Source organism: Rhinichthys klamathensis, unplaced genomic scaffold (assembly GCF_029890125.1).
Source record: "Rhinichthys klamathensis goyatoka isolate OS25496 unplaced genomic scaffold, OSU_Roscu_1.1 h1tg000802l_1, whole genome shotgun sequence".
Classification (NCBI taxonomy): Eukaryota; Metazoa; Chordata; class Actinopteri; order Cypriniformes; family Leuciscidae; genus Rhinichthys; species Rhinichthys klamathensis.
The window spans coordinates 103,242-125,290 of NW_026607194.1; the positions used below are offsets into that span (position 1 = coordinate 103,242).

Genomic DNA, 22,049 nt, shown 5'->3' on the forward strand with positions numbered 1-22,049 from the left:
TAATATTTATTGTTAATCTGGTACAGGTTTAAATTTGTGTAAAAAAATCGTTAATCTACAGATAACTCATAATAGTGCCACACAGTGGTGGTTTGTGGTAAGACACAATGGGGACGTCCCCACCAGAATAGAAAAACCTGACAAATATTAAGCTTTCTAAAATTAAGAATTTATGATAATAAAGTTGATTTTTGGGATTCAAAAATTCCCCCAGACACTTCTGACTTAAAATGATGGCTTTATTGTATTTAGAAATTGCTGTCCCCACGTGTCACCTTCTAGTCATGAGTCCCCACAACGTAGCAAAAACAAGTATGTGTGTGTTTGTGTGAGTGTGTGTGTGTGTGTGTGGCTGTGTGTGTGTGTGTGTGTGTGTGTGTGTGAGAGACACTTACTGAGATTGAGACGGTGTCGAGGACTTCAGTGTAGACACAGACACGCTTTCACTCCTGAGAACAGAGAACAACATCAGATGTGTGTGTGTGTGTGTGTGAGTGAGCATGTGTATGTGTGTGTGTGCGAGCGTGTGTGTGTGTGTGTGTGTGTGTGCGAGTGTGTGCGAGCGTGTGTGTGTGTGTGTGTGTGTCTGTGTGTGTGTGTGTGTGTGTAACAGCAACAGCACGCGTCGTAACTGCCGTCGTAAATGTAGAGAATTTTCTGACATGATTCTACGTACAGCACTCCTTGTTATGTGTCTGATAACATCTATCAAAGTAGCCTTTAAGCAGGCGATACAAAGTGGTAAAATTTACAAACACCGCCGGCAAGTTCTGGACTCTAACGTTACCCCAGAACATCTATCGTCGGCCTGTCATATTCCATCTACAGAGTTCACGGATTATGAACGATTGCTGACAAAAAATGAATGGATACATTTCCAGTATCATGAAAGCTCTCTGCCTTCTCTGTTGACGTTCACGCCGCAAAATCTTCATATTTCCACAACAAGATCAACAGCGCCTCTAACACACGTTCACTGTTCAAGACATTCAATTCTCTCCTCTGTCCACCTCCACCACCACCCACCTCCTCTTTAACTGCTGATGATTTTGCTAACTTCTTCACTAACAAAACTACCACTATCAGCAGTCAGTTCTCAGCACAGGAACCCAGACTAACCTCTCCCACAGCCAATAACCTTCTCTCCTCCTTCACTCCACTAACCGAGGAAGAAGTATCTAAACTTCTCCTCTCCAGTCATCCTACCACCTGCCCTCTAGACCCCATCCCCTCACACCTTCTACAAGCCATCTCTCCCACACTTCTACCAGCTCTCACACACATTATCAACTCATCCCTCCACACTGGCATTTTCCCTACAGCATTTAAGCAGGCTCGGGTAACCCCTCTGCTTAAAAAATCAACATTAAACACATCACTTCTAGAGAACTACAGACCTGTCTCTCTCCTACCATTCATTGCAAAAACACTTGAACGAGTTGCTTTTAACCAAGTATCATCCTTCCTGTCTCTTAACAACCAGCTGGATGTCAACCAATCTGGCTTCAAGAAAGGACATTCAACTGAGACTGCATTGCTGTCAGTCACGGAAGCCCTGCGGATCGCAAAAGCTGCTGCCAAATCATCAGTTCTCATTCTTCTGGATCTGTCTGCTGCCTTCGACACTGTGAATCATCAGATCCTCTTGTCCGCCCTCTCATCACTGGGCATCACTGGAACCTCCCTCAACTGGTTTGAGTCCTATCTCACAGGTAGGTCTTTCAAGGTCACATGGAGAGGTGAGGTATCCAAAGCACATCAACTGACCACAGGCGTTCCTCAGGGTTCAGTTCTCGGACCGCTCCTCTTCTCCATTTACACCACATCACTGGGACCCATCATACAGGCACATGGTTTCTCTTACCATTGCTATGCTGATGACACCCAGCTCTACCTCTCATTTCAACCAGATGATCCCACAGTAGCTGTACGGATCTCAAGCTGTCTGGCGGACATCTCGGCATGGATGAAGGAACATCACCTGCAGCTCAACCTGGCAAAGACTGAGCTTCTCGTCCTCCCTGCCAATCCGTCTCTTCAGCACGACCTCACTATCCAGGTAGATTCATCCTCAATCACCCCATCAAGGTCGGTCAGAAATCTTGGAGTAATCTTTGATGATCAGCTGACCTTCACAGACCACATTACAAAGACAGCTCGATCATGCAGGTTTGCTATGCACAACATCAGGAAGATCAGGCCTTTCCTAACTGAGCATGCAACACAACTTCTCGTCCAGGCCCTGGTCATTTCTAGGCTTGATTACTGCAATGCTCTTCTGGCTGGACTTCCATCATGTGCAACTAAACCTCTACAAATGATCCAGAATGCTGCAGCTCGTCTTGTCTTCAACGAGCCCAAAAGGGCCCACGTCACTCCTCTGTTCATCTCTCTGCACTGGCTACCACTCGCTGCTCGCATCAAGTTCAAGGCTTTGACGCTTGCTTACAGATTGACCACAGGTTCAGCTCCCTCCTACTTCCACTCACTACTACAAGTCTACATCCCTACCAGAAGCCTACGATCGGTCAATGAGCGACGGCTCGTGGTACCATCACAGCGGGGCACAAAATCACTCTCCAGAACATTCTCATTCACGGCTCCATGCTGGTGGAATGATCTCCCCACCCTCATCCGGAATGCAGAATCCCTGACAACATTCAAAAGACAACTGAAAACTCATCTCTTCCGGGACCACTTAACTTAAAAAAAAAAAAAAAAAAAAAAAAATCCTTTCCTCTAAATCCTCGCTTGCCTGGCTTATGCTACTCCGAGCTATGGCTGAACTTTGTATTTTGAGCACTTCTTGCGTTGCTTTTGCCTCTTCACGATGACTCGCTTGGTTTAGTCCTCAGTTGTAAGTCGCTTTGGATAAAAGCGTCTGCTAAATGACTAAATGAATGAATGGAAAAGACGATGTTTCCTGTATCCTTAGAACTCTTAACCCTTAGTAATTCATAACAATGTGCTGATTTGTTTTAATCTGTTGGATTATTCAAAAAATTTGATTCCAAATGAAATTAACTTGTAATGTGGAATCAAATAAAGTATATAAAATGTGTGTGTGTGTGTGTGTGTGTGTGTGTGTGTGTGTGTGTGTGTGTGGAGGATGAATCTCACCGGGTCGAGCTCTTCACGGGACTGGAGACGGAGGAACTCTTCACAGCGCTGAGGAATGAAGAAACACATCAGAACTTCAGATGCTCCTCATCAGTGTTGTGTGTAACCCATTACAAGTAACTAGTGAAGTAATGCATTACTTTTAACATTTACAACTAAATATGAGTTACTTTTTTCAAATACGTAATGCAAGTTACTTTGTTTTCCCATTTTGTTTTGGGTTTTCCCACGTTGTGTATGTGTGTGTGTGTGTGTGTGTGTGTGTGTGTGTGTGTGTGTGTGTGTGTGTGTGTGTGTGTGTGTGCGTGTGTGTTGTTTGATTGTTAAACCATAAGCAAAAATGACTAGATTTTTTTGTTTTTATTGGTAAAGTAATTGTTAATATTTCATCTCCTGCATTCTCTTCTTCTGTTATCCAGCATAGCAGCTCTACTCTACTATACTCAACCACTACTGTACTCTACCACTACTGTACTCTACCACTACTGTACTCTACCTCTACTGTACTCTACCTCTACTGTACTCTACCACTACTGTACTCTACCACTACTGTACTCTACCACTACTGTACTCTACCTCTACTGTACTCTACCTCTACTGTACTCTACCTCTACTGTACTCTACCTCTACTGTACTCTACCACTACTGTACTCTACCACTACTGTACTCTACCTCTACTGTACTCTACCTCTACTGTGCTCTACCTCTACTGTACTCTACCTCTACTGTACTCTACTACTGTACTCTACCTCTACTGTACTCTACCTCTACTGTACTCTACCTCTACTGTACTCTACCACTACTGTACTCTACCTCTACTGTACTCTACCTCTACTGTACTCTACCACTACTGTACTCTACCTCTACTGTACTCTACCACTACTGTACTCTACCACTACTGTACTCTACCACTACTGTACTCTACCACTACTGCACTCTACCTCTAGTGTACTCTACTGTACTCTACCTCTACTGTACTCTACTACTGTACTCTACCACTACTGTACTCTACCTCTACTGTACTCTACCACTACTGTACTCTACTGTACTCTACCACTACTGTACTCTACCACTACTGTACTCTACTGTACTCTACCACTACTGTACTCTACCACTACTGTACTCTACCTCTACTGTACTCTACCACTACTGTACTCTACTGTACTCTACCACTACTGTACTCTACCTCTACTGTACTCTACCTCTACTGTACTCTACCACTACTGTACTCTACCTCTACTGTACTCTACCACTACTGTACTCTACTGTACTCTACCACTACTGTACTCTACCACTACTGTACTCTACCACTACTGTACTCTACCTCTACTGTACTCTACCACTACTGTACTCTACCACTACTGCACTCTACCTCTAGTGTACTCTACCTCTAGTGTACTCTACCTCTAGTGTACTCTACCACTACTGTACTCTACGACTACTGTACTCTACCTCTACTGTACTCTACCACTACTGTACTCTACCTCTACTGTACTCTACCACTACTGTACTCTACCACTACTGTACTCTACCACTACTGCACTCTACCTCTAGTGTACTCTACCACTACTGTACTCTACCACTACTGTACTCTACCTCTACTGTACTCTACCTCTACTGTACTCTACCTCTAGTGTACTCTACCACTACTGTACTCTACCTCTAGTGTACTCTACCACTACTGTACTCTACCTCTACTGTACTCTACCTCTACTGTACTCTACCTCTACTGTACTCTACCACTACTGTACTGCACTCTACTGTACTCTACTGTACTCTACTGCACTCTACTGTACTCTACCTCTACTGTACTCTACTGCACTCTACTGCACTCTACTGTACTCTACCTCTACTGTACTCTACTGCACTCTACTGTGCTCTACTGTACTCTACCTCTACTGTACTCTACTGCACTCTACTGTGCTCTACTGTACTCTACCTCAACTGCACTCTACTGCACTCTACCTCTACTGTACTCTACTGTACGCTACCTATACTCTACTCTACCTCTACTGTACTGCACTCTACTGTACTCTACTGTACTCTACTGCACTCTACTGTACTCTACCTCTACTGTACTCTACTGCACTCTACTGTGCTCTACTGTACTCTACCTCAACTGCACTCTACTGCACTCTACCTCTACTGTACTCTACTTTACTCCACTGTACTCTACCTCTACTGTACTCTACTGTACGCTACCTATACTCTACTCTACCTCTACTGTTCTCTACTGTACTCTACCTCTACTGTACTCTACAACTACTGTACTCTACTGTACTCTACTTCTATAGTACTCTACTGTACTATACTGTACTCTACCTCTACTGCACTCTACTGTACTCTACCTCTACTGTACTCTACTGCACTCTACTGCACTCTACTGTACTCTACCTCTACTGTACTCTACTGCACTCTACTGTGCTCTACTGTACTCTACCTCTACTGTACTCTACTGCACTCTACTGTGCTCTACTGTACTCTACCTCAACTGCACTCTACTGCACTCTACCTCTACTGTACTCTACTGTACGCTACCTATACTCTACTCTACCTCTACTGTACTGCACTCTACTGTACTCTACTGTACTCTACTGCACTCTACTGTACTCTACCTCTACTGTACTCTACTGCACTCTACTGTGCTCTACTGTACTCTACCTCAACTGCACTCTACTGCACTCTACCTCTACTGTACTCTACTTTACTCCACTGTACTCTACCTCTACTGTACTCTACTGTACGCTACCTATACTCTACTCTACCTCTACTGTTCTCTACTGTACTCTACCTCTACTGTACTCTACAACTACTGTACTCTACTGTACTCTACTTCTATTGTACTCTACTGTACTATACTGTACTCTACCTCTACTGTCCTCTACTGTACTATACTGTACTCTACATCTATTGTACTCTACTGTACTCTACTGTACTCTACCTCTACTGTACTCAACTGTACTCTACATCTATTGTACTCTACTGTACTCTACTGTACTCTACCTCTACTGTACTCTACTGTACTCTATTGCACTCTACCTCTACTGTACTCTACCTCTACTGTGCTCCACTGTACTCTACCTCTACTGTACTCTACTGAACTCTACCTCTACTGTACTCTACTATACTCTACTGTACACTCCCTCTACTGTACTCCACTGTACTCTACAGTACTCTGCCTCTACTGTACTCTTCTGTACTCTGCCTCTACTGTACTCTACTATACTCTACTGTACTCTGCCTCTACCGTACTCTACCGCACTCTACTGTACTCTACTGTACTCTACTGTACTCTACTGTACTCTACCTCTACTGCACTCTACTGTACTCTACTGCCCTCTACCTCTACTGTACTCTACTGTACTCTACCTCTACTGTGCTCTACTGTACTCTACCTCTACTGTACTCTACTCTACCTCTACTCTACCTCTACTGTACTCTACTGTACTCTACGGTCCTCTACATCTACTGTACTCTACTGTACTCTACCTCTACTGTACTCAACTGTACTCAACTGTACTCTACATCTACTGTACTCTACCTCTACTGTACTCTACCTCTACTGTACTCTACCACTACTGTACTCTACCTCTACTGTACTCTATACTGTACTCTACCTCTACTGTACTCTACCTCTACTGTACTCTACCACTACTGTACTCTACCTCTACTGTACTCTACCTCTACTGTACTCTGCCACTACTGTACTCTACCTCTACTGTACTCTACCTCTACTGTACTCTACCTCTACTGTACTCTACCACTACTGTACTCTACCACTACTGTACTCTACCACTACTGCACTCTACCTCTAGTGTACTCTACCACTACTGTACTCTACCACTACTCCACTCTACCTCTACTGTACTCTACCTCTACTGTACTCTACCACTACTGTACTCTACCTCTACTGTACTCTACCTCTACTGTACTCTACCACTACTGTGCTCTACCTCTACTGTGCTCTACCACTACTGTACTCTACCACTACTGTACTCTACCACTACTGTACTCTACCTCTACTGTACTCTACCACTACTGTACTCTACCACTACTGTACTCTACCTCTACTGTACTCTACCACTACTGTACTCTACCACTACTGTACTCTACCACTACTGCACTCTACCTCTAGTGTACTCTACCACTACTGTACTCTACCACTACTGTATTCTACCTCTACTGTACTCTACCACTACTGTACTCTACCACTACTGCACTCTACCTCTAGTGTACTCTACCTCTAGTGTACTCTACCACTACTGTACTCTACCACTACTGTACTCTACCTCTAGTGTACTCTACCACTACTGTACTCTACCTCTACTGTACTCTACCACTACTGTACTCTACCACTACTGTACTCTACCACTACTGTACTCTACCTCTAGTGCACTCTACCACTACTGTACTCTACCACTACTGTACTCTACCTCTACTGTACTCTACCTCTACTGTACTCTACCACTACTGTACTCTACCACTACTGTACTCTTCCTCTACTGTACTCTACCACTACTGTACTCTACCTCTACTGTACTCTACCTCTACTGTACTGCACTCTACTGTACTCTACTGTACTCTACTGCACTCTACTGTACTCTACCTCTACTGTACTCTACTGCACTCTACTGTGCTCTACTGTACTCTACCTCAACTGCACTCTACTGTACTCTACCTCTACTGTACTCTACTGTACGCTACCTATACTCTACTCTACCTCTACTGTACTCTACTGTACTCTACCTCTACTGTACTCTACCTCTACTGTACTCTACTGTACTCTACTTCTATTGTACTCTACTGTAATATACTGTACTCTACCTCTACTGTTCTCTACTGTACTATACTGTACTCTACATCTACTGTACTCTACTGTACTCTACCTCTACTGTACTCAACTGTACTCTACATCTATTGTACTCTACTGTACTCTACTGTACTCTACCTCTACTGTACTCTACTGTACTCTATTGCACTCTACCTCTACTGTACTCTACCTCTACTGTGCTCCACTGTACTCTACCTCTACTGTACTCTACTGTACTCTACCTCTACTGTACTCTACTATACTCTACTGTACACTGCCTCTACTGTACTCCACTGTACTCTACTGTACTCTGCCTCTACTGTACTCTACTGTACTCTGCCTCTACTGTACTCTACTATACTCTACTGTACTCTGCCTCTACCGTACTCTACTGTGCTCTACTGTACTCTACTGTACTCTACCTCTACTGCACTCTACTGTACTCTACTGCCCTCTACCTCTACTGTACTCTACTGTACTCTACCTCTACTGTACTCTACTGTACTCTACCTCTACTGTACTCTACTCTTCCTCTACTGTACTCTACTGTACTCTACGGTCCTCTACCTCTACTGTACTCTACTGTACTCTACTGTACTCTACCTCTACTGTACTCAACTGTACTCAACTGTACTCTACATCTACTGTACTCTACCTCTACTGCACTCTACTGTACAATACCCTATTCAGTCTGTTTGTTATCAATAACATACAAATCAACACAATAACATACAAATCAACTCCTAAACGGAACTGCAGAAAACTGAACCATATACTGAACTATACACTAGCAAATCTCGGCTGAAAAACGCTATTCAAATCTATATTTGACTGACGTTTCCCACGCTGGGGTTCATGAGTTGATGAAAAGCTATTTATTTATTAAATTATAAAAATGTAAAATTAAAATAATTGAATAATTGTATAGAACAATCTAAAATAAAACATATAAAAAGATGATTTTTACCTGCATGTCATGTGACCATTAACTGAGATAACATGTGAATGTGTCATCAAATTATTGAAATATGAAATGAAAACTTCAAGAACATGTTTGTGAATCACTGAATTGTACAGATGCCACTTGACTCACCCATTGGTAGATTGAGACACTGTGAGATCTGGAAACTTCTCACCGAACGATGGTTTAACAGGGCTCAATCTGTCACACACAAACATGAACACGTCAACACAACTCGACAGACGTGTCCACAATCCCACACGTGTTCAACGGTCCCAGGTCTGACCCAGATGTTTTAATGTTTCTGAAAGAGCCTTTTCGGCTCAACAAGGCTATGTTTATTGATCAAAAATACAGTAAAAATAGTGAAATATTATTATAATGTAAATTCGCTGTTTTCTATGTGAATATACAGTAAAGTGTAATTTATTCCTGTGATCAAAGCTGTATTTTCAGCATCATTACTCCAGTCTTCAGTGTCACATGATCCTTCAGAAATCACTCTAATATGAGGATCTGATGCTCAAGAAACATTTATGATTATTATCAGTGTTCAAAACAGTTAATATTTTTGTGGAAACTGTGATACATTTTATTTTTTAGGATTCTTTGATGATAGAAAGTTCTGAAGAACAGCATTTATTTGAAATAGAATCTTTTTTAACGTTATAAATGTCTTTTGATCAATTGAATGCGTCCTTGATGAATAAAAGTATTAATTTCTTTTAAAAATATATAATTTAGCCCCAACTTTTAAGTGTATGTTAAGAAGGTTAAGTCATGAAAACGTTATTAATTAATGTTCTCTGAATGTTAAAAAAAAATTGTAGCGAGCAGGACGAGGCCGAGTGCCGTGAGAGCGGCGCGAGGCCGGTGGCGTGAGTGGTAATGAGCGACACCTGTGAGACGCACCGGACTCGCATCTCTCACGGAGGAGCAGAAGCATAAAGGAGGAGCGACAACAGTGCAGATCGAGAGAGGAACAGGCCTGAACTTATGTTGTGTTTTGTTTTTGTGTGCCAGCAGTCGTCCGTGAGGGGCTGCTGGCTTTTACTTTCATTTTTGTATTTGTTTATTTTATTACTAAAGTGTTGAATGTTCGCCGGTTCCCGCCTCCTTCTTCCCATAACAAAGAACCCTGTTACAAAAATGTTAAAAAGGGTGTTTTCTTGGTCATGTGAACGTTAAGGAAACATCTGTATCATTCTTCAAACATTATGGAATTTGAATGTTCTCTGAACGTTCTGAACAAGTAGTAAAATTTAAAAAACATAAGACAAACATCCAACTAAAACGTTTCAGAAAAAAAACGCTCCACCAATGATGTATAGTAAATAATGTTTTTGTGCTAAGGTTTTGAGAACATTATAAAAAACTAGATAATTTAAACAAACGTTCTATTAACGAGTTCGTTTGCCCATAAAATCTTTAAGATATTAGGTTAAACTTATTTGGCTTGCTGTCCGCTGGAGAGGGGCTCGATGAAGCAGCTTCAACTCGAGCTCTGATATACCCCCCAGTGGCTAAATGTAGGACCTGTTAATTAAAGGGCAAGGTACCTAAGATGAAGGTGGAGTTTGGGGAGGTGGAGGGATACTGGAACAGCTGATACTAGGGAGAGGTAAGCGGCTGCTTATATACTCTGTTTGTTGATTGAAAGATTGGATGGGCTCGCTCCTCCCTAATTTACGTTTAGGAACTTCATTTAACGAGTTCGTTTGCCCATAAAATCTTTAAGATATTAGGTTAAACTTATTTGGCTTGCTGTCCGCTGGAGAGGGGCTCGATGAAGCAGCTTCAACTCGAGCTCTGATATACCCCCCAAAAGTGTTGAATAAATATTTGGGACAGCAAGTTAGAATAACGTGATCAAATACGGGATGCCTATAAGCTTAAAGTATGTTACCCCCCAAAAGAGTGGAAATTGAAAGCTGTATGGAGCATGGATGGACACTGCTGCGGCAGTGATATGTTTAAAGGGGCTCCTGGCTGGAACTGCGTCTCCCTACTATGCCCACCATGTGGGGCTATGAGTGGAGCTCCGGCGGGAGCTGTGTTTTAAAGAGTGTGCCTGCGTTCGTTGTGGAGTGAAACGACATGGGCTTGTGGAAATTTGACTGGGGTACATCTCACCGCTGCACTGCTGCGGCAGTGACTTTCAGAAATGACTCCTGCGGGAGTATCTTGGGACTGGAGGTTTGAGTACGAGGTTGGAGAACGCCCTGCCACATCCATGACATGGAGCTCCATGGAGTTAGAGAACATGGGGCTTCCAGATGTCACAAATGGGGAAGAAGGTCCTCGTCCCTAAAGGCGAACGGGCCACCGGTGTCTGAAGCGAAACTCCCTACGCAGCAAGAGGGAGCCTACGGTATACAAAGGAAAAGCAGAACTACCATCCTTCTGACGCAGGGGGCGGAGATCACATAAAGACACAATGGCCCGTCGCGTTCGAGGGACGTACGATCCTTGGTACCTCCAGTCCTGATTTATTCGGATAGGAGGGCCCACACTGCGATCCGAACGGGAGAGCCTCCATGGTTAAAAACATGAAGGATCACACAGCGATTCGGAAAGGGAGAGCCCCCACGGCGCCCGAACGGAAAGCTCACACTGCAATTCGACCGGGAGAGCTCCCGCAGCGTTTCGAAGGAGAGAGCCCCCCCATATGTATAAATAGGGAGTTCACTCGGCGATCAAAACGGGAGAGCCCACACAGCAAGTCGAACGGGAGAGCCTATGATGCTTCTGAACGGAAGAGCCCACACGGCGATTCAGATGGGAGACCCCACTCCAGGAGTGGTAGGTCACGCACATCTGAAAAGGGAGAGCTCTCACTGCATCCAGATGAATACACGCCCTGCGGGGCTAGGTAAGCGGGGAGATGCAAAATAGTAGGGAGAAGCGGTCCAGACTTAGAGGGATGCTAGTGTTTGCTGTGCTTGCCTAATGTTATGCAGATCTGAACGAACGTATGTTTCGAAGGCGAGGGACGACCATCGACCTAGCATTTTGATTTGGTGATCGGAAGAAAGCCAAATTGAACATGGCGTCTGGGGCTCTTGTTTTGTTAGGAGAACAAGACCTGAGCGGAGAGTGGTTAGGCAGACGCTAAGAATGTCGACGGTTAAAGTTAGCTAAAGGAGCGCCGCACAGGGCACATAGAACGGGCGTGAGCTCCGCCACAGAAATTACAGACATGGAGGAAGTGGCATCGTTGTCTGTTGCAACGTGATGAATTAAAGCTGTTGCACACTTGTCTGCCTGGAACTAAGGTAGAAATCTGGTTACGGTCATTCCTTGATTGAGGGACATATCAAGTGGATTTTTCTTGGAAAGGAGCTGGATGGTTCGGAAGATCTGAGTCGGTTTGGGGACATTCTGAAGTAGAATGAATGATAGACCTGCAGATGGCGCAAGAAGGGCTTCGAACGCCTAAGAAGACTCTGTTATATAGTTCGAGGTCCAAGGCTCCCAGTAAGGACACTGGTTCCAGGGTGTGACGCGGGCGGCGCATTTAGGATTTAGCTGGAAAAAGCTTATGGTATGTATAAAAATTACTACCTCCGAAAGAGAGACTGAGCTCTGCTATGGTAGAGAGGTAGTCATTTAATTCCTTGCGTCTGGCTGGAAATGAAGAGCAAATTACTTCTGTGTATCTGGCAAAAGCAACGCAAAATTCTGAAAGTGAGAGAACTCGTTTTGAAGGTTGTACAGAATTTGTAAGATCAACGATTTAAGTCAAACGAGCGGTGGGATTCATTGAGAGGGACGAAAGTCAGTAGAGAAGGAAGATCGATAGTTGCACCTGATAGAATTAGGGAACGGAGATGGGCTGGGACTGGTAGTGGTTCCATGGCGATTGCATTGTTAGGAGCTGGAAGATGGACTGCTGTTGAGAGTGAATGGGCTGGCAAGCGGATTGTACTTTAAGATGCTTCTTCAGGTTGGAGGTGGAGTCTTTGGACCATAGACAGTAAAAGAAATGGACACAGCGACCCCGTTGATTTCAACGGAGAGAGTTGAAGCCCAACATGGGCACTCACTTCCTGATAGCCAAGCGCACGGCGCAGGCTCAAACTGAGCTTGACGACGAGCTGACCTTCTAGTAGCTGTGCCGGGACAAATCTGACCTTCTAGTAGCTGTGCCGGGACAAATCTGAATTGAAATCTGAAACAAATCTGTTGTTGAAATATTTTGTCCCGTTGCTTTTATGAACTCTCTATCTATGGGCTTCTCCCTTGACTTTATGCCTCCATGTCCACCCGATTGCCTCATAGACAGTAAACGATTGCCTACGAGCTTCTCCTTCTGTCTACACGGTAATTTCTCTACTGTACGACAGAGCGTCCCGTGGTTATGACGCAATCGTTAGCCTATTTTTACAAGAATGGCTTCTACGGGGCCATAACGTGTAAGATACAAAGTAATGGAGTCTTTTATACATTGTCGTGTTTCTTTAGAAATAAATAATGGACAAATGGAGTCTTTGGACGCCTCAGATGTAAAGTTATTCGCTGTCAAAGTGACGCCAAAATGAATGGGAGTCAATGGGATGCTAACAGCAGGTGATAGCCAGCTACAATGGCGGCCCCCGGAGGCAGCTTCAACTTCCGGCTGATGGATTACCCCCTTGCTTTGGACGCTGAAAGGAGGTTGGTTGCTGGCAAGCAGAGGTTGCACTGCACAGTTAGGCTATATTTCGTTCTCCCTTCTCTTTCTTTAAAGTGAAATGCTGTTTGAATTTCCGAGATCGAAACGCATTCTTGCCCCGTCTCTGTTGTAGTTCCGGCTACATCTCTATTCTAGCTCCCGCTGCTCCTCTTCCGACTCATTGTGACTGATCACGCAAACCGCGCATTTTTCGTTTTCACATTGGGGCTTCTGGGAAATGCTGAGTTGCCTTAATTTATTTAGAGAGTCACTAAACTCGTGAAACAGAAGTATCGTAATGTAATCCAATGATTTCAACAATGTAACTGTATTCTAAATACCAACTATTTAAATTGTAACTGTAACGGAATATAGATGGGCCTACACATAATTTGTATTCTGAATACGTAACGCCAGTACATATATTCCGTTACTCCCCAACACTGCTGGTGGAAACTGTGGAACATGTGCTGTTTGAGTGTATTAAATACTCAAATCAAAGAATGGATTTAAGGAATGGACTGGAACATGAAGGAATCAAACAAATGAACATTACAAATATCTTCTCAAATAAATCCAGAAAGATGGTGCTTAAAATCATATCATCTTATCTACAACAAACTGGACTAAACCTAAGGATTTAAGCAAAAGTAAATAAGATACAGTAGGTGGCAATAATGCTCCAATTGGTTGCAAGTCGCCAGTAAAAGACGAAGAAGAAGAAGAACACTGCTGGTGTCCAAGATGGCTGGCATGGCCTGAAGTGAGAGGAAGGGGAGGTTTTGTGTGGAAAAGTGTAGAAATCCTTTGCTGAGGCAACCTCACGCTCTGATGTGAACTGGAAAGAATATTAGGAGACAATTGGAAGATAGAAGGGGAAAAAGGGGTGAGGCGAATTGGAATGGAAGGAAAGAGGGAAGATGGCTAGCGAAGGCAACCTCGCGCTAGGATCCGCTCTTTGAGTAGGTTGGTTTGAGGGTGAGAGAAAATGTAACGGTGTGCGAGGGTGACCTGGCACAAGGGTTATTATAAAGAAGTTTAGAGAGAACTGGAGAAGCAGAGGGAAGTCGGAGGAATGTGTTTGTGAGTTTGGTTCTTGCCTGGGGAGTGGGGCTGACTGCATGAAGTTTGTGAGAGCTGGAGAAGAAGCGGAACTGTTTTTTGCGGCCGCTGTTGCTGGCCGGGTGGAAATACCGGCGGACAAGGAAGTGTGAGCTGCAGCTGGATGCTATTGCGCGGCGGCGCCGGCGGGCTTTGGATCGGCGCGTTGGGATTGTGTGGGTTCAGAACGCCAAACCGGGAGAGAAACGGAGGTAGAAGAGGTGCGAGTCTTGCTTTTATAAGATGCTGAAGTGTTTGATGGAATGCTGGAACTGTAAGAACTGATGTAAAGATCGTAGAGTTGAGCTTTTGCTGATCTGCAGGAGAAATGGATTCCGGAGCTGGAGAGGACTTGACGTAGGCTGTTGACTGAACATTTTTAAATGGGTGGAATCGGTGTATTAGCAGCGGAAGAATGGAGAGAAGATGGACGAGGCTCAGTTAAAACTGGCGATCTTGAAGATAGAGGAGAGCGTTGCCTTTTGGAACGTGGTTTATATGAGCGCTGGATTTCTCGATCAGAACGCTCATGAAGATGATCCGTAAGATTCGATCTCACGCGGGGTGTGACTGGCTGTGTCCCAGGAAGGCTTGACAGTTCGTCGTCTGAAGGAAAGAGCTGGATTTCCGTGATGTCGGACATTATTCCTTGCGGCAGTAATGCATACTGGAACAGCTGATACTAGGGAGAGGTAAGCGGCTGCTTATATACTCTGTTTGTTGATTGAAAGATTGGATGGGCTCGCTCCTCCCTAATTTACGTTTAGGAACTTCATTTAACGTTACTTTGAGAGAACCTCATCAGAATGTTCCCTGTTCGCAAGTCTCTGTGGAACAAAAGTGGGCGTTTCTAAATTTGTGGGTGTTTTCAAACTGATGGGTGTTTATAAATCATGTAATGAAAATGATGCCCTTCACCCCTAAACCCCGCCCTCACTGTGACGTGGGCCAATCAGGTGATGTGGTCGAAAATGCCCTCTGTTTATGGCCCTGCCCACTGATCTGGTCACTCCCATTACTGTCCTGCAGACACACTGATACCGGCCACTGGTGAACTTCACTTTACTCACGTTTTGCTGCTGGTGTTTGCGCCAGAGAAGACGCGTGCGGTGAAGCTGGATGTGTTGGGAGTCTTGAGCACCGGATTCCTACAACAGAGTCTCACATTAAACAGATTCACACACGTCTGAAGCTTCTAGCATGTGTGTGTGAAGAGCGTCTGATCTCACTTGGCAGGGACCGGAGGTTTAGGAGCCGGAGCCGGTGGCGGGACGACCGCGGAGATGCTCTTGTTCACCGATGTGGGGCTGAGGGACCACAGAAGAGTCAAGACAAGCCAAGCCAAGTCAAGTCAAGCCAAGTCAAGTTATAGTCAAGTCAAGTCAAGTTATAATCAAGTCAAGTCAAGTTAGAGTCAAGTCCAAGTCAAGTCAAGTTATAGTCAAATCAAGTCAAGTTAGAGTCAAGTCCAAGCCAAGTCAAGTTATAGTCAAATCAAGTCAAGTTAGAGTCAAGTCCAAGTCAAGTCAAGTTATAGTCAAATCAAGTCAAATTAGAGTCAAGTCCAAGTCAAGTCAAGTTAGAGTCAAGTCCAAGTCAAAGTCAAGCCAAGCCAAGTCAAGTCAAGACAAGTCAAGACAAGTCAAGTCAAGTCAAGACAAGTCAAGACAAGACAAGTCAAGTCAAGTCAAGTCAAGTCAAGTCAAGTCAAGTCAAGTCAAGACATGTGTGTGTGTGTGTGTGTGTGTGTGTGTGTGTGTGTGTGTGTGTGTGTGTGTGTGTGTGTGTGTGTGAAGAGCATCTGATCTCACTTGGCAGTGACCGGAGGTTTGGGAGCCGGAGCCGGTGGCGGTGGCGGGACGACCGCAGAGATGCTCTTGTTCACCGATGTGGGGCTGAGGGACCACAGAAGAGTCAAGTCAAGTTATAGTCAAGTCAAGTTATAGTCAAGCCAAGTCAAGTCAAGCCAAGTCAAGTTATAGTCAAGCCAAGTCAAGTTATAATCAAGTCAAGTCAAGTCAAGTTATAGTCAAGTTAAGTCAAGTCAAGTTATAGTCAAGTCAAGTCAAGTCAAGTCAAGTCAAGTTATAGTCAAGTCAAGTTATAGTCAAGTTAAGTTAAGCCAAGTCAAGTTATAGTCAAGTCAAGTCAAGTTATAGTCAAGTAAAGTTATAGTCAAGTCAAGTTAAGCCAAGTCAAGTTATAGTCAAGTCAAGTCAAGTTATAGTCAAGTCAAGTCAAGTCAAGTTATAGTCAAGTCAAGTCAAGTCAAGTCAAGTCAAGTCATGTGTGTGTGTGTGTGTGTGTGTGTGTGTGTGTGAAGAGCATCTGATCTCACTTGGCAGTGACCGGAGGTTTGGGAGCCGGAGCCGGTGGCGGTGGCGGGACGACCGCAGAGATGCTCTTGTTCACCGATGTGGGGCTGAGGGACCACAGAAGAGTCAAGTCAAGTTATAGTCAAGTCAAGTTATAGTCAAGCCAAGTCAAGCCAAGTCAAGTCAAGCCAAGTCAAGTTATAATCAAGTCAAGTCAAGTCAAGTTATAGTCAAGTTAAGTCAAGTCAAGTTATAGTCAAGTCAAGTCAAGTTATAGTCAAGTTAAGTTAAGCCAAGTCAAGTTATAGTCAAGTCAAGTCAAGTTAAGTCAAGTCAAGTTATAGTCAAGTCAATTTAAGCCAAATCAAGTTATAGTCAAGTCAAGTCAAGTTATAGTCAAGTCAAGTCAAGTTATAGTCAAGTCAAGTCAAGTCATGTGTGTGTGTGTGTGTGTGTGTGTGTGTGTGTGAAGAGCATCTGATCTCACTTGGCAGTGACCGGAGGTTTGGGAGCCGGAGCCGGTGGCGGTGGCGGGACGACCGCAGAGATGCTCTTGTTCACTGATGTGGGGCTGAGGGACCACAGAAGAGTCAAGTCAAGTTATAGTCAAGTCAAGTTATAGTCAAGCCAAGTCAAGTCAAGCCAAGTCAAGTTATAGTCAAGCCAAGTCAAGTCAAGTTATAGTCAAGTTAAGTCAAGTCAAGTCAAGTTATAGTCAAGTCAAGTTATAGTCAAGTTAAGTCAAGTCAAGTCAAGTTATAGTCAAGTCAAGTTATAGTCAAGTCAAGTTATAGTCAAGTCAAGTTATAGTCAAGTCAAGTCAAGTTATAGTCAAGTCAAGTTATAGTCAAGTTATAATCAAGTCAAGTCAAGTTATAGTTAAGTCAAGTTATAGTCAAGTCAAGTCAAGTTATAGTCAAGTCAAGTTATAGTCAAGTTATAATCAAGTCAAGTCAAGTCAAGCCAAGTCAAGTTATAGTCAAGCCAAGTCAAGTCAAGCCAAGTCAAGTTATAGTCAAGCCAAGTCAAGTCAAGCCAAGTCAAGTTATAGTCAAGCCAAGTCAAGTCAAGTTATAGTCAAGTTAAGTCAAGTCAAGTCAAGTTATAGTCAAGTCAAGTTATAGTCAAGTTAAGTCAAGTTAAGTCAAGTTATAGTCAAGTCAAGTTATAGTCAAGTCAAGTTATAGTCAAGTCAAGTTATAGTCAAGTCAAGTTATAGTCAAGTCAAGTCAAGTTATAGTCAAGTCAAGTTATAGTCAAGTTATAATCAAGTCAAGTCAAGTTATAGTTAAGTCAAGTGTGTGTGTGTGTGTGTCACCTCTTGCTGAAGGAGCTGAAGGTCGTCCCAGAGTTCACCGGGGTTTTTTCGGCCTCCACTGACTTGCTGAAGTTACAGAGAACATGAATAAGATTTAATATGAATATGAAAGCAGTGGCTGATATGATTATGATTGACAGATTCTCACCTGCTGACATCATCCACTGATTTCTGCTGAGACAGAACGACTTTACCGAAGTTCGGATCATCACTACAAAACAACACGAGATACAGGAATATTGTAGAGGAGCTCATATTATATCATTTCTACATCACACGTGTGTGTGTGTGTGTGTGTGTGTGAGAGTGTGAGTGTGAGTGTGTGTGTGAGTGTGAGTGTGAGTGCGAGCGTGTATGTGTATGTGTGTGTGAGCGTGTATGTATGTGTGTGTGTGTGTGTGTGAGCGTGAGCTTGTATGTGTGTGTGAGTGTGAGCGTGTATATGTGAGTGTGTGCGTGTATGTGTGTGTGTGTGTGTGTGTGTGTGTGAGAGAGAGTGTGTGTATGAGTGTGAGCGTGTATGTGTGTGTGTGTGTGTGTGTGTGTGAGTGTGTGTGAGTGTGTGTGAGCGTGTGTGTGTGTGTGTGTGTGTGAGTGTGAGTGCGAGCGTGTATATGTATGTGTGTGTGTGCGTGTATGTACTGTATGTATGTGCGTGTGTGTGTGTGTGTGTGTGTGTGTGTGAGAGTGTGTATGTGTGAGTGAGTGTGTGTGTGTGTGTTTTTTTTATACTCGATGGGTTCGTCCTCTTCTGCTTTTCGTTTGATCCAGCTGTTGTCTTGTAGGACGGTTCTCCTCCCTTAAACATGTTGACACATCATCATCATCATCATCATCATCACACACACTCACACACACACACACACACACACACACACACACACACACACACACACACACACACACACACACACACACACACACACACACACACACAAGTTCTCGACAGGTTTCAGGAGACTCAAATAAACGAGAAGATCTCACCAGATTTGGTCTGTGTGCTCATGATGTCAGCGCTGTTGAAGTTCTGTGGGATCAAGAGTTCAGGCTCGTTCAGTGTGAAGCTCACCAACAGAACCCTTCGCCTGATTCACGGTTTCACACCTCGGGTTTAGAAAACATTCGTGTTTGCGTGTGAAAGTGAGTGCGCTGCAGGCGTGTTGTTATGCATATGTGGCAGGTGTGTGTGTGTGTGTGTTTTCTGTTTCTCAGGGTGTGAGCTGAAGTTACCCGTCCTGATCAACCAGCAGACGCCCCTTCAGAAACAATTACCACACACACACACACACACACCTGCTGATAACCAGCGTTCCTTACACTCTAACGCGTCTGACGCACGATACACACACACACACACACACATATCTCAGTGATGCTGAATATGACTGTGAGAGGCAAAAGTATGGAAGCCCATTTCTGCCACATAAGAAAAAATATCATGGTTTTGTACATCATAATTAGGACATACTGTGCGAAGTCATAAATCTGACATAAAATTCAAAATTATGACATTAAAACATTGAAATTTACATAAATTATAATTAAATGAATTATGAATTAATTATTACATAAAAGTCAAAATTAAGTCATAATTATTATATAAAAGTTGAAATTATTAGTTAAAAAAGGCAGAATTATTACATTAAAACGTTGTAATTGACATAAACAGTTGTAACTCTGACTTACAAAGTCAAAATTATGGCATAAAATGTTGAAATTATAACCAAAACTTGAAATTATGATGAACTAAGTCTTAATTATGAGACAAGAAGTCTAAATTATGACTTAAAAAGTTGATTGACTATAAAAAAAAGTATGACATAAAAGTCAAAATTATGACACACTAAGTTATAATTATGTCATAAAATCCCAATCAAGTCATAATTATGATTTACCTAAGCATGATTTTGTTTCTTATGTGGCAGAAATGAGCTTCAATAAAAAGATATGATAGATATGAAATATGGACATCAAGCATCATTTAATACTTTCACAAACAAATGTTTTCAGAAGTTTAAAGTCATTAATGCTGCAGTGTAAGTTTGACAGACCTGTGTGTGACGGACGGCCGCTGGCGTGCGAGTGTGTGTGTGTGTGTGTGTGTGTGTTAATCTGCTGTCACACCCTGCTCTGCTGTCAGCCAATGAGGACTTTGATCACACGACCTCTGACCTCAGTAAACCTGTACAGTGAGTTTCAGCTGCCGCTTCAGCACACAAACACAAACACACACACTTTACTCACACTGAGATAGATTACACACACACACACACACACACACACACACACACACTCTTTCCTCCTCCGTCAGGTTATTCACCTGTTCTTCTCTTCACCGCGAGTCCAGGCCTGTCACTGACGGGTGTGGATCTGATGAACGCGTCGCGCATTCCCTGTTTTACCAGATGAGTTTCACTCTCAACATCTGGAGGAATGAGCCGGAACCTCTCCTCTGCTTTACACCACGAGATGTATGATTATCAGAATCAAAAACTCTCAATATCAGCCACTGAATATTGTGTGTCTCAGTCGCTGCTTATAAAGCTAGAGATGGAAAGAGAAAAAACTGAGAACTGTAACATTTCAGTGTTATTTTAATAGAATTGGGAGACTGATACAGTTTTTTATTAATAGTTTGAGTTAGTTAATTTAGTTGTGTGTTTTTGTCTTTTTATTATTTTTGTATGTCGTTTTTTTTTATAAATAATTTTTTATTTCAGTTTAAATTTTTATTATTTAAGTTAAGTCAATAAAAATGAGAAATGTTGCCTTGGCTACTAACTGAAATATACAAAAGTTATTTTTATATATAACCTATTTTAGTTTATTTCAGTTATTTTAATTCAAGTAATGGAAATGTTTTGATTGGTTTATGGTTTTAGTTTTAAATAACCCTGATTCCAACACTCCTAGCATTGGGAAAAAAGACATTTAAAAACATTTTCCTATTATAACCTATTCTTTAAAACAAGATTGATTTATGCTTTAAACATCTAAACATTTAAACATTTAAAAATCGAAACATGTCAACATTTAAACATCTAAACATTTCAACATGTTTTGTGTGATTCGCATACTCCTGCCACAGACAGTAAGAGTTAAGGTTAAGGTTAGGGTTAGGGTTTAGTCTCAGTACTCGATGTGCAGTGTGTGTGTGTGTGTGTGTGTGTGTGTGAGTGAGTGTGTGAGAGCGCCGCCCTCTGCCGGCAGCGTCTGGAACTATACTCAGTCGACTCTACCCAGAATGCACCGCTCGCGTCTAAGCACAACACTTCGCCATTTTCCGCGAACAGGCGCTTCTCTGTGGAGAAACTGGGTCACAAGATACAGAGAGAAACCCTCGAAGCGTCTTCACCAGAGCCGCCGATCCCCGCGCGTCGATCTCCGCCTTCATCGCGTCGAGCGAGGCCAATGCTGGTGTTCGGTCGGGCCGCTCGGGGGAAGTACTGGAGCTCGGGCCCGGGCTGAGGAGAACCGATCACCGAACCCCGATCACCGAGACCAGCAGCACTGCGACACACAGGTAAGTTACATCAACAAACTTAATATAATATCTGTCTCTCTGTAGGGTTGGGCATTGACTTACATTTCACTATTCGGTTCGATATTGATTCATTTGGATATATATCAGGTACAGTAACTTGTCAACTAAAACTGTAAACAGGAATATGGCTGTAAAAACTTTTTTCATGACGGATTTTCTCAATCATACATGAAATATTGAAGAACAGATTGTGTATAAATAATGAATATGTGTATGTATGTGGAAG

At 43.1% G+C, this 22,049-nt stretch overlaps 1 protein-coding gene across 8 annotated transcripts in view; it reads right to left on the reverse strand.

Moving 5' to 3' along the window:
• LOC130078040 (uncharacterized) overlaps positions 1-20,381 on the reverse strand; it is a 51,665-nt gene extending 31,284 nt beyond the window's left edge. For 4 of the 8 annotated variants that reach the window (XM_056243508.1, XM_056243506.1, XM_056243507.1 and 1 more), the window contains exons 1-9: positions 19,264-19,729; positions 19,012-19,078; positions 18,428-18,490; positions 18,280-18,345; positions 15,876-15,953; positions 15,717-15,794; positions 9,024-9,092; positions 3,121-3,168; positions 396-449 (exon numbers count right to left, since the gene is read on the reverse strand). In XM_056243508.1, coding sequence (XP_056099483.1) covers positions 396-449; positions 3,121-3,168; positions 9,024-9,092; positions 15,717-15,794; positions 15,876-15,953; positions 18,280-18,345; positions 18,428-18,490; positions 19,012-19,078; positions 19,264-19,285 — 545 coding nt within the window. In that variant the 5' untranslated portion in view covers positions 19,286-19,729. Of the gene's footprint in view, positions 1-395; positions 450-3,120; positions 3,169-9,023; positions 9,093-15,716; positions 15,795-15,875; positions 15,954-18,279; positions 18,346-18,427; positions 18,491-19,011; positions 19,079-19,263; positions 19,731-20,330 lie in introns of those variants that run through there. The other 4 variants (XM_056243503.1, XM_056243502.1, XM_056243510.1 and 1 more) reach the window with 4 other exon arrangements.
• Positions 20,382-22,049: the final 1,668 nt, after the last annotated feature.